General features: G+C 40.9%; 1 protein-coding gene across 2 annotated transcripts in view; it reads right to left on the minus strand.

Annotated features, from left to right (window-relative positions):
* The window catches only part of ZCWPW2 (zinc finger CW-type and PWWP domain containing 2), a 119482-nt gene that overhangs the window by 8902 nt on the left and 96727 nt on the right, over positions 1–13853 (minus strand). For both annotated transcript variants that reach the window (XM_079114008.1, XM_079114007.1), the window contains 2 exons: positions 13304–13362; positions 12094–12161 (listed from right to left, as the gene is read on the minus strand). In XM_079114008.1, the coding sequence (XP_078970134.1) occupies positions 12094–12161; positions 13304–13362 (127 nt within the window). The remainder of the gene's footprint in view (positions 1–12093; positions 12162–13303; positions 13363–13853) is intronic.

The following is a 13853-nucleotide window of genomic DNA, read 5'->3' on the forward strand; positions in this document are numbered from 1 at the left end:
AACTAAATTATGGTTTTTATAGACCATGGGACAATAAAATTTTTCTGTAAGAGCCAGAGAATGAACATTTCAAACTCTGTGGGCCAGGCTGATCTCTATAGCAACTACACAATTGTGTTGTAAGAAAACTGTAGACATGTACATAAGCAAATCAGAATGACCATGTTCCAATAAAACTTTATTAATAAACACAGGTAGAAACTGGTGACCTATGATCCCATTTGCCAATCTATTAAAACTATTATTTAAAACGAGATGTACGTAAGTGGCTAGGCTGAACACAGGTTTATTCATTTATAATCCAAATATCAACCTATCTTAATTTCCTAAGCTACTTTCATAAAGAAAATACTGCATTTATAAGGAGCATTTTTTTCATTACTGTGACATACATAAGTAGGCAAAAATTCAATTGGATACTTCATTGACCTTGCTGAGATAAAACAATATCCCCACCAAAGATATGGAAACCTAGTATAACTCTATAGAATCAAATTCTGATTAACAATATGCATTTGAATCCTTGACTTAAACAAAACAATTGTTTGTATTTGATATAGGATCTTATTGAAGCAAAGATCAAAAAAGTAGGCCATGTGTGGCCTGCTGCCCTGCACCAGAGACAGATGGAGAATCTGGGAAGGTCTTCCAAAGACAACCTAATTTGGAGGGAATGTCCATGAGTACATGCCCCTTCTTCTTCATTCTGATTATTAAAAGCTGCCATACCACCTCCTCTTACTTGCCATTCATTGGCAGGTCACCAAAAATCACAGCAGCTGAAAGTTCATGGAACATGAAAATGTTCCCAAGCAGGACATAAGAAAGAAGATTTAAAATTCTGCTAAAAGTTATTAATAACAGTGTTAAATAAAATTGAGGAAGGTTATCAAATAGCAAGTTTCCCAAAGGAGAGAGAAAGAACAGTAAATCTGAGAGGTGAAGGACAGAATAAATGCTCTCAGTTGTCATTACAGTACTGGAAAAACAATTTTCAGTTTACGTTTTTTGCACTATAGTTTTGTCTACAAAAATGATTTTTCTGTCAATATTTACTACTTATCTTAAGCACTTTATATTTAATCAACAAATATTTACTGTGTACCTAACAGGGACCAGGAACTCAGTAAGTATAGAGTTCCTGACCATACGCTCTTCCCAGTCAATCTTTGTTTGCCTCTAGGGAAAACTTACTCTAGGGAAGCTTTCTTAAAGTATATAATAATAAAGCATTCCACACTATGGAACACAATCTCATGTTTAAAAAAATAAACAAAAAACTCAATTAAAATGAGAGCTGTATCCAAATAGATGTGTTCTGCAGTTACTGCTAAAGACTAAGAACTCAGATAACAGTATGCTCCATTCTAGAAGAATAGAATTCAAAATTTGGTAGGCATAAGAGTCAGTGGAGAATATATTAAAGAAAAAGGATACAACTCTGTGTCTACTGAATTAAATTTTCTAGAGGAATTTTTTTGTTGAAGCACTTTTAATAAAATCAACCCTCAATTTTTGATAGATTTCTTATTAGTAATCTGTTACTTAACAGATAACTACTTGTGGCTATCTTATCTTCACACCAATTTCCCAGTACTACTCACAAATGCTATGTTTTCCTACTTTATATTCTGAGTCTATGGAAACTGACACTGAAATTTAATGCACTGTTAAGAAGATGGATTTTGAGCTATGCTGTGAAGGAAAAATGGCAAACAAACATCTTTATATTTCTAACGTTAGGCTAAAATACAATCTATTTATGATAATGAATGCCACTGCCAAATAGCACTGTAATCTCACTGTTTTCATGTGATCTGGAAAAATACACTGTCTTCTAATCAGAGGGTAGAAAAATAATGGACTTCATAAACCAACCAGGGTTCATAACACCAACTTGACTAAGGTCAAATTTTGCTTCCAAAGGAATGGGAGGCTTGCTTTACTAAACAGGTATTCCTGAATTGTAAACTAAAATTCAAAACTAATTCTCCAAAAAGGGCAGTTACTGTAATCTACAAACCAGGTTATCAAAATTGGTCAATGATATCCTCCAAAGATAGAGACCAAATGAATGCCTTGCTGATTGTATGACCAATCATCTCCTATCAATACTGATTATCTTGTGGTTTCCCTGACTTGCTTCTATTTGTTGTTGAGAGTAAAGTGGTAGCATTACAGCTACTCTTATCACTCAGAGAAAGATGGGAGTGGGGAGCTGCGGAGAGAGAGCAAACGAGTTATCTATAATTCTGAAGCTCATATCTGGCTTTTAAAGATTAGTTTGTATAAAATAAATCCATTCCTGATAAGAAATGTCAGTCTCAATAATCAATATTTTGAAAGCTTTTAAATGTATAGTTTTCTTTAATCTCTACTTCTCTATTAAGTGTTTACAGAAACTTTCTTTCCTTATTTATAAGCTATGGGTTGAGTTAGCCCAAAACTGGCATTGAAAAAAAAATTAAATAAATTTGCAGAGCTATTTTATTGTTTAAATTCTGTAAGCACCCCAATAAAGGAAGCAGGTGAGGAGCAGTATTTTGTTTTGAGGTAACCACAAATATTCCTATGTGTATTTACAATATAGAGAAATGAATAAATTATAGACTGAGGTTGGGTATGGTGGTGCATGCCTATAATTCTAGTGGTTCAGAAGGATAAGGCAGGAGGATTGAGAGTTCAAAGCCAGTCTTGGCAAAAGCAAGGTGCTAATCAACTCAGTGAGATCCTGTCTCTAAATAAAAAAACACAAAAAAGGGCTGGGGATGTAGTTCAGTGGTCAAGTGCCCAGAGTTCAATCCCCAGCAGCAAAAAAATAAAAACAACAACAACAAAAATACAGACTGAGACATAAGAAGAGATCATTATTCTTTAAGTTTTTTTTCTTAGTTGTAGGTGGACTCAATACATTTGTTTTATCTATTTATTTTTATGTGGTACAGAGGACCTAACCCAGTGCCTCACAAATGCTAGGCAAGTGCTTTACCACTGAGTCACAACCCCAGCCCCAAGAGACCATTATTCTTGTAGACACAAACAGAAATAGGAGGTATGGTGCAATTTGAAAAGAGGGCCAATGTAAGGTTCCATATGCAGTCCGATCCACACCAAAGATGGCCCCTGAGCGGCTTCTTCTTCCCATAAGTCTCGGCTTCCCGCCACCTATTTTCCCGCCGGCGGCAAGCTGGACCAATCAGAAACCCACACATCACTTTCTCCCTTAACCCGGAAGCCCCAAGAGTATATATGTAAGCCTCATCTTGTAATAAAGCTGACTTCTCCGGTGACTTGCCAACCGTCTCCATCTTTTATTGGTGCCGAAACCCGGGACGGAGTTAGCCTTCAACGGCACTCCGTTCCTCTGTTGGCAGGCCACCCTCGTCCTCTTGCTCCGGCGCTGGCTCTCGACACTCAACACCGGCTTCGAAAATTCGTAAGTTTCCCCCTGGAAGAGCACACCTTACCTCAGCTATACGCGGGAGTACTAGCCGTGACCGTCCGGTAGCCTCCTGACACTGAGTTAAGGGGGGACAACCTCCTACCACGACCTTCATGGTCACAGTGGACCCCTGTGCCCTTCCGTCAGAACACAAAAGAGGCCAATAGAAGACACTTTATGAGGAGTGAGGAGCTTAATCTACCCCCGGGGAACCCCAGTCACCTTTCCTCTCCAACTGCCTAAATCCAGTACTGGTAACCTCGTGGCCATCCGGGTTCCTTACCCCTTTGGGAATAGCGATCGAGGTGACGATCTCCATCGCGCTTTCCCTTCCGTTCCATCTCCGGAACCTCCGGATCCTTCTCAAGGCATTGGGGACGCCCTTTACCTTGTAGATTGATCCCCCTCCGGGTCTCTCTCGAGGCATTGGGGACGCCCTTTACCTCGCAGACTGCTCCCTCCTCGCCCGAGGTCTTCCGCTCCCTACACCCTTCTTCCCTCTAACCATGGGGACCTCCCCATCTTCCCCGGTGGCAGACACGCCCCTCCAGTGTCTCCTCAAAAATCTAGGACCTCTTTCCCTTAAGCCTGACATCAAACCCAAATTATTGACAAAATTCTGCACTCAGGATTGGCCCCATTACCCTCTAGATAACCAGAACAAATGGCCCCCTGAAGGCTCTTTAGATCCAAATCTTTTAAGGGACCTTTTCAACTATTGCCAGTGCCTGAACAAGTGGAAGGAGATCCCTTATGTCGAAGCTTTTAGGTTAAGATTGCTTCCCCATTGTCCTCCCCTCCCCCATCCTCCTCTCTTGATTCTTTTGACCCGGCCGATGAGCCTCCCCCTTATAGGGCCCCTCCTCTCAACCCTATACTCCCAGAGCCACCTTCCTCCCCTCTCTCCCCTCCCCGCCGCCTTGGCTCCCGCGCCCATAGCTCCTACACCCACCGCTCCGCCTATTTCCTTCAGCCCGCGGCTCACGCGCTCCCATGGACCCCCTCCGGCCCCTCCCACTTTTATGGCCCCATTAAGGGAGGTAGCTGGAGCTGAAGGTATTGTCCGTGTCCACGTCCCCTTCTCCCTGGCAGATTTATCTCAGATGGAGCGCAAATTGGGCTCCTATTCCTCCGATCCTACCACTTACATAAAGGAATTCCAATGGATTTTACAAGCCTACAGCTTAACTTTTAAAGATATATTTATGCTCCTCGCCAACACCCTCCTGACCGAGGAACGGCGACGAGTTTGGGATGCAGCTCAAACTCATGCGAATGAAACACATCGCATAGACCCTACTTTCCCTCTAGGGCCTGAAGCTGTCCCAGAAATCGATCCACAATGGGACTACAATACAAATCAAGGCATACAAGCCCGAGATCGGTTTGCCTCGTGTCTCGTTGTGGGCCTAAAGAAGGCAGCCCGCAAAGTAGTTAATTTTCAGAAGGTCCAGGAAATTATCCAAAAAAAGGATGAAACCCCCACTGAGTTTCTAGAGAGGCTTACTCAGGCCCTCAGGCAATATACCACACTGGACCCGGACACAGATGAGGGCCGTCATATCCTTATGACCAGTTTCCTAGCTCAGTCCTACCCCGACATTAAGGCCAAATTAAAAAAATTGGAACATGGACCGGCAACTCCTCAAAGTGAGATTCTGTCGCTGGCCTTTAAGGTTTTCCATGGACGAGATGACGAAAAAGAACGCCTAAGGCATAAGGCCAGGCAAACTGATTTACTAATGGTTGCTCAAATGATCAGGGGGACTCCTCATCCTGTTCTCCATTCACAGAAATTCCCGATCCCTACAAGGGCCCCTCCTGGAGCTTGCTTTAAATGTGGAAAAGAGGGTCATTGGTCACGCTCCTGTCCTCAGCCACGGCCCCCCAATAAACCCTGTCCCAAATGTAAACAAACAGGACATTGGGGCTCCGATTGCCCCTTCTCCCGAAGGGGTGAAGGGCCAATCGCTAGAATGCCCCCCTCTTGTCCTCCGATAGTGGGATTGGTTGAAGAGGACTGACAGAGCCCTGGGCCACACCCGACCCTCAATATCACCACTCGCGAGCCTAGGGTAACCCTTGTAGTGGATGGCCGGTCTGTCACCTTTTTATTAGATACAGGAGCAACCTTCTCACTTTTGACAGAGTTCCATGGTGCCACCACTCCTAGTTCCACTCCTATTGTCGGGGTAGGAGGGAAACGCATATATCCACTCAGAACTCCCCCACTTCTGTGTCGCCTTAAGAATTCCTCTTCACATTTTATCCACTCCTTTTTAGTCATGCCTCAATGCCCAATTCCCTTGTTGGGACGGGACATTCTTTCCCAATTCAAGGCGTCTATTTCCTTCCCACTTTTCGATGCCTCTACTTCCTTTTTTATGGCCCTATTGCAGGATCCTACCTCCTCACATCCACGTATCTCCCACCCTGTTAACCCCTCAGTTTGGGACACGGCCAATCCCTCCATAGCTCAGTGCCCCCCAGTCTCCATCCAATTACGGGACCCTACCAAATTTATTCATCAGCCTCAGTATCCCTTAACCACCTCTACCCTTCTCGGACTTTCTCCCATTATTTCTGACCTTCTTCGCAAAGGATATCTACGTCCCACTCAGTCCCCCTATAACACCCCCATTCTGGGTATAAAAAAACCCAATGGTTCCTACCGTTTGGTACAGGACCTCCGCTCCATAAATGCCGCTGTCATACCCATCCACCCTCTTGTTCCCAATCCCTACACTCTACTCTCTCTCATCCCAGCTTCTTCCACTCACTTCTCAGTTCTGGACTTGAAGGATGCCTTCTTTTCTGTACCTCTAGACCCTTCCTCACAGGACCTTTTTGCCTTCACATGGACCGACCCCCACACACGACACTCCGAACAGCTCACTTGGACGGTTCTTCCTCAGGGTTTTAGGGACAGCCCACATCTATTTGGACAGACCCTCTCCCATGACCTCAAAAATTTCTACCCCACTTGTCCTCTTTCCACACTTTTGCAGTATGTTGATGATCTCCTTCTCTGTAGCCCTTCTTGGGATATCTCTCAACGGGACACGGCTGCCTTGCTTAACTTTTTGGCCCAACATGGATACAAAGTGACACCTTCTAAAGCTCAAATCTCAGCCTCCCAAGTCACTTACCTAGGGTTCTTACTCACACCACAACATAAATCCATTACAACTGACAGGAAACAAGCCCTTTCGTCCTGGCCCGTACCTAAAACCAAGGCTGAAATTCTCTCCTTTTTGGGCTTAGCAGGGTATTTCCGTGCTTGGATCCCTAACTTTTCTCTTTTAGCCAAACCCCTTTACGATCTCTCTAAAGGAGACCCAAATGAACCACTCCCCTCCTCCCCTAAAACGTCTTTTAATAACCTACGTCTCAAACTCCTATCCGCCCCTGCATTACATTTACCAGATTTAACAAGGTCCTTTCTTCTCTATGTTCATGAAAATCAGGGACAGGCCCTAGGGGTACTGGGACAAATGCAGGGCCCCACATTTGCCCCAGTAGCCTATTTATCAAAACAACTTGACCCCACAGTAAGGGGATGGGCCCCTTGTCTCAGGGTCCTTGCAGCTGCCCAAAAACTACAGCAGGAAACTTTTAAACTTACTTTTGGAGCCCCCTTAACTATATGCTCTCCACACCATCTAAAGGATCTCCTAGCTTACAAGTCCCTGCATACTTTACCCCCCTCACGAGTTTTAGCCCTAATTACTTCCTTTTTAGAAAACCCTTTTATATCCTTCCAATCCTGTTCTCCTCTCAACCCAGTCACTCTTCTTCCTGTTCACCCTACCCCAGAGCCTCCACTTCACAACAGTCTAGAAACATTACAATCCTTAACTCATTCTCCCTCTACCATTGTCGAGGGCCCCTTACCCCATGCGGATCACAATTGGTTCACGGATGGATCCTCATATAGAAGTCCAACAGCCCCCAAAGCTGGTTATGCCATAGTCTCCCTAACAGCCACTATAGAAGCCCAACCTCTCCCTCTGGGTACCACCAATCAGCAAGCTGAACTTATCACGGCAACTCGAGCATGCATTCTGGCCGAAGGGAAAACCCTAAACTTATACACCGACTCTAAATATGTGTTCCACACACTCCTCTCCCATTCGGCAATATGGAAAGAGAGAGGATTTATGATAACTCGTGGGAACACCATTACCAATTCTGACCTAATTCACAAGCTATTACAAGTGTCCCAACTACCCACGCGGCTCGGAATTATCCACTGTAAAGCCCATAAGAAGGACAACTCTCCTTCTACACAAGGAAACCGATTAGCTGATGCTGCTGCCAAGAACGCAGCATTTAGCAAGTCATCTGAGACCCTAGCCCCCATTCTTCACTTGTCCTCTCCCAGTCCAATCCCGGACAAGAAACTTCTCTTTCAAATGCTGCATGACCTGTTTCACTCCAGTCCTCAAAGCCTGTCTCGTTTCTTACAATCCTTCTTTCCTCTCACATCCCAAGATAGAGAAATGCTAAAACAACTTTCTCAAACTTGTGTTATATGCCAAAGAACCAACCCTAACACCACTACAGTTCCTTACCCATATCCCTCACATCAAGCCCGCGGTTCCATTCCGGTGGCAGACTGGCAAGTTGATTTCACACACATGCCTCCTGTTTGCCGACACTGGTACCTCCTAGTTTTCCTAGATACCTTTAGTGGCTGGATTGAGGCATTTCCTACTACCAACAAAAGGGCCTCCACTGTCGCCAATCACCTCCTTACCTCCATCATCCCATGCTTTGGGATGCCTACCTCCCTTCAATCGGACAACTGACCAGAATTCACAGCTCAAGTAATCCAATCTCTCTCTCAATCTCTAGCCTTACCGTGGCATCTACACTGCCCATATCGTCCCCAGGCCTCAGGTAAGGTTGAAAGAGCAAATCAGTCCATAAAGGAGACTCTCACCAAACTTTCCCTAGAACTCCACTTAGACTGGATTCGCCTTCTCCCTCTGGCACTCTTTAAACTACGCTTACTTCCAAAGAAACCTACCAATTTGTCCCCTTTTGAGGTGATGTATGGAAGATCTCCTGTACCCCCCGGAATCGTTCCTACCTCCCTAAACATCCCAAATACCCTCAGCCTCCCTCTCCTACTGGTTACTTCCCCGTCCTCTTGCAACCTCCCCTCCTCCCTCCTTGAACCCAGGGGATCTTGCCTATTATACTCCACCAACCACACCTGAACCCTTATCTCCTAAATGGCTGGGACCATACCCAGTAATCCTTAGTAAAAATTTCTAACCAAGCCTTTAACCAGCTTCTCCTCAGGAACTATCAACTGCTACCTACTGGGAACAATGCCTGGTGATCCTTTCTACAGACCTTGGACACTGATGCATGGCTCCTCCACCCGACTAATGACTACAATGAATTCCTAGACCAAATTGAGGGCTTATGGCTCCAAGGGAGTTTTATGGACTTTATGGGGGACGAAGTAATATATTACTCTGATCTGACATGGCTTATTATACAATATAATAGCCAACGCTTTGTTCTCCCCTCACAACCAACCCCCCTGCCCCGGGCCCCTTGACGACGCCCCTGATCAGCAGGAAGCAGCCAGATTGAAATTCAACGTCCCGAATTCCCATAAACCAAAGAGGGGGGAATGTAAGGTTCCATATGCAGTCCGATCCACACCAAAGATGGCCCCTGAGCGGCTTCTTCTTCCCATAAGTCTCGGCTTCCCGCCACTTATTTTCCCGCCGGTGGCAAGCTGGACCAATCAGAAACCCACACGTCACTTTCTCCCTTAACCCGGAAGCCCCAAGAGTATATATGTAAGCCTCATCTTGTAATAAAGCGGACTTCTCCGGTGACTTGCCAACCGTCTCCATCTTTTAGCCAACACCTTTGGCTTAGAAGTGAAACCAAGAGTTGGTAGGCAAAGTGTATCCTGAGTAACAAAATAGCACCTTTCTCCTTGTCACTCTGTCTACATCTGGACTTAAGTCCCAAAGCCTTTCATGCTCTTTCTAGGGCTTACCCCATAAGCCAAACCTTCCCTATATTAACCATCCTCTTCCAAGATTATCAATATCAAGTGGCTAATTAAATAATGAAATGTTAATAGGTTATTAGTTGGTCCTTAGTAATATTTTTGTTCAAACTTTTATAGAACTGTCCACCCATTCAAAATAAATGAGCTATTTGTAAACAGAAAACAATGAAATAATAAACAATAAATAAAAAGCTAAAAGGGAAATATGAAAGGCAATAATTAAAAAAGATGCTCAGAACAACTACCATCGCTGCACCAAAACCTCTATGAATTTGGTTTTAAAATTCTTCATAATCACTGGGTGTGGTGATACACACCTGTAATCCCAATGGCTTGGGAGGCTGAAGCAGGAGGTTCACAAGTTCAAAGTCAGCCTCAGCAATTTGGAAAGACCCTAAGCAACTTAGCAAGACCCTGTCTCAAAATAAAATATAAAAAGGACTGGGGATGTAACCCAATGATTAAGCACCCTGGATTCAATCCCTGGTACCACTACTATTACTGCTGCTATTAATACCTCATAATCAAAGCAAACAAGAAAATAGATGCACACTTTAATTTTAATAAGCTACGGGCCTTTGGAAAAGTCATGCAACATATTAAGTGCCTTGCTCTCCCAATCAATAAAATGGAAGATAATGTAATATCCATTTTACCTAATATAAATCTTGTGTGGGTTAAAAAAACAAAACTATATGATGTATTTAGAACAATAAGCAGACACAGGCTGATCATCATTATTGCTACTACCATTTCTTCATGATACATGTTTTTTTTTTTGTTTCTAAAAACTTAAAAAAATTAGTTAAAGGGAATAATAAAAATATAATAGGATATTATATTGATGGTACTATGATTATTCCTGACAGCAGGTCTCCCCAAAATGCAGACATGCTCTACAAATTGTATTTCTTAGATAAATCTTCATAGTCATGGGCATACAGTTTAAATTATTTAATGATCCTCAGCTTTTTCTATTAATTTACAAAAACAGATCGTATCTTCACTGGATAAGAGAGCTCTTGCTGCATCTCTTTTTCACAGATGAGGAAATTGATACCTGGAGAGATAAAGTAGCTGTATTTAATTAGCACTTGTCCTGATTCCTAACTTACTGGGGGGCAGGGAGAAAGAGAAAGAAGAGGAGAGGAAGAAAGGGAGGGAGGACAGAGAGGGAGAGAGAAGCAGTCTATGGAGCAGAAAGCTCACCCAGGAAGGGCAAATCTGGTATAGGAGACTAATAGGAAACTTTAGTACCTGGGTGTATAAGGAAATTGGGTTCAAGAAAGTAGGGCAGCAATTCAAGAAGAAAGTATAACTTTCTTCTGTCACCTGATGCAGGACTGATCCTATCTTAAACTATGAAGAAATAAAAGATATCAAGCTTGGATTGAGGGGATCCACAGAAATTGGTTAGGAATTAAAAAAAAATACTTGAGGAATTTTAAACTTCAAAAAGATTCACATTTTTTCTGGAAGTCAGTTCTTGGAAAGAATATAGTACACTAGATATTCTTGCTTCCTATAGTTCATGATGGAATGATGAAATAAAACACAGATTAGGTTAGCTGTTTTAGCAAATAATTTTGAGATTTTAAAAACATAAAGAATATGAGATTCCTGAAGAAGCTTCCCTTTACCTGGGTAACTAGTGGGGAACATTCATCCATTATTTCCAGTCAATGGTCTCCTGGCTAGAAAGGACTTCTGTAGTATCCTGTAGTATGTGAGATGGAAGGGAGAAGGATGCTGGTTTTGGAGCTGGATCTCCTACTGGGAAACTGGCTTGGAGATGAGCAGACTTTTGCTTTTCTACAGAAATATATGAACTGATCATGTGAGGCAAATGGAAGAAAGAGCAAAGAAAAGTCCTTGATTAGTGGGAAAACAGCAGCAGGTCAAGTTGGAAAAGAAAGAACAGAATTTTGTGTGGTTTAGAAGAGGAACAATAAGATTGAAAAAATCTTTCTGCCCGTGTTTAGTGTCTTTTAATGAGAAATTAAGTGGCTTACTTAGCCAATTGAAATGTAATGCTGTAGGATATGGGGTAGCTTCAAGGAGAGGGCCTATGGCATCTGTAACTCCTCTGGGTTTAATGGGCTTTGAACATGACTGCCAAAGTTCCATCTTGTAAATAAGCATTTGCCTGCTTTTCAAGACTAATGAAAATATAGGAAGAGTAAATCATTTCTGAAAACTAAAACTTTCTCCCTGCATTTCACATTCACCCTACTGTGTTCTACTACCAATGACAATTAATTCAGCTGGAAGCCCCAGGTGTTTACTTTACTTCTCTCCCTTTGGACTACAAGTTTGAAATGGAGAAGTGTGGATTGAAATGCAGTTGCTGGCATCTCCTCCCACAACTGTTAGTGCTTTATTTTTAAAAATTAAATACATGACAAAGCCATAAAAAAATTAATTTAAGGAATCAGAAACCTAAAGACAATTGAAAAGTCCCTGTAAATAAATCAATACTGAAAATGACCTATTAATGTTTCTCTCTTATAAATATACAACAGTTCTTTTTGCCTTCAAAGGAAACAACTATATCTTATAGAATTAGACATAGGCAAAAGAACTAAAAGTAGAACAGGACTTCACATACCCATGCTTTCCTTTGATAAGGCATCATCTGAACAAACATTTTCAAAAGAGCATTTTAGAATAGCTTTCCTAGAAAAAGAATTTGACAGATTTAGTTTCAAATGTTCAATTATATACATGTAAATTACCATTCATGTGTATCATTGGTAATCATAGATAATTAATATTTACTTATCTTAGGGTACTTATTCTTGGCTGTTTTATACAGTAAGATAGTATGACACAATTAAAAAAAAAACAAAGAGGACTAATATTGATTTAAGTATCATTAGGCACAATACACCGATGATCTCCTAAACAGCTTACACAGTTTTGTTCATATAATTCTCCTTTAATAAAAATCTATTAAGTATTTGTTCCTCTCATTATATAAAGAAACTGAGATGTTTTACAATAAAGGTAAGTAGCTGAACTCGACAGAACTAAATTCTGTTACTGCAAACTTAAGGTTTTTCACTATATTATGTTGATGACTTAGAGTCAGAACTTTTGTTCGAATCCATTTTTTCTAACCATAAGATTTTATGAAAGTCACTTCACTTCTTTGCACCTCAAATTCTTCATCTTTTTTTTTTTTTTTTTTGTGGTGCTGGGGATTGAACCCAGGGCCTTGTGCTTGTGAGGCAAGCACTCTACCAACTGAGCCATATCCCCAGCCCTATTCTTCATCTTTTGAATGGAGATCATTATGCTACACTTTCTATTTACTTGATGGTGTTACTATGAAGTATTACTGATATAAGGCAATGAAAGTCCATTTTAATAAATTAGCTGTCTTCTGAAAGGGTACAAAGAAGAAGAGAAAGACTACTCATGTCAGTTTTTATTTTTGAGTAGAATTCTTTCAACAAACCCAGCACTGATTATATTCTTTAAACAATAAATGGTATGGCCAATTCAATGATAAATGCTAAAATTTGTCATTAGCTTATTAGTTTATTATGAAGGCCTGTTTCTGGTTTGTGTTACCTATTTTTAACTTAGAATCCTATTTCATCTAGTTGGTCAAATAATATTAATCTTTAAAAGTTCTGATTACAAAACTACATAATTGTGAAACTTTCTCCTTATTTCTACTAATCTTATTAATTCTTTTAGAAAAAATTAAACAATGTTTCCCTAATAAAATGGAATCAAGAATTATGGGAAATGTCATATAAAAATTAAAAACAATATATACACATTTAAATTTTATCATACTACCAGCATACCTTTTCCTTTTCCTAAATTTGGGCTTTTTCTTTTCAATATTAGTTTTGGAAACTTGTATCTATAAAACAACAGCAAAAAAGAAATGAGTTAGTTCACATGGAATGGGATCTACTCACTATAATAATGGGATCCAAATAGTTCAAGAATTTTAGCTGAAGAAAAACTCTAGTTCATATTCCTAAACAATCAGACTACATATCACCATGTCAAAACAAAGGTCAGGTCTCTAGTTCACTTATGACCTATAGAAGTATTCTAAAATAATCAAATAGAAAAATCATTGATTTTTAAAATTCAGCGAATGATTTAAAGAGCTTATTAGATATATGGAAGAGAGAATAAGTATACTGAAAGGTATTCAAGAAATCATCAATCTATAGGAGAAAGACAAAGAATTTTTGGAAGAGCAGAGTATGGAGAAATATTAAAAATGTAAAATGTAAAATTACAGAAATAAGAATTCTTAAATTTTAAATAAATTTTACTACCTTATATTGTTGTAACTTTTCTTATAATTATTGTTCTTAATTTTCTTCTGTGCCTAATTTA

This window comes from Sciurus vulgaris (genome assembly GCF_902686455.1).
Source record: "Sciurus vulgaris genome assembly, chromosome: 16".
NCBI lineage: Eukaryota > Metazoa > Chordata > Mammalia > Rodentia > Sciuridae > Sciurus > Sciurus vulgaris.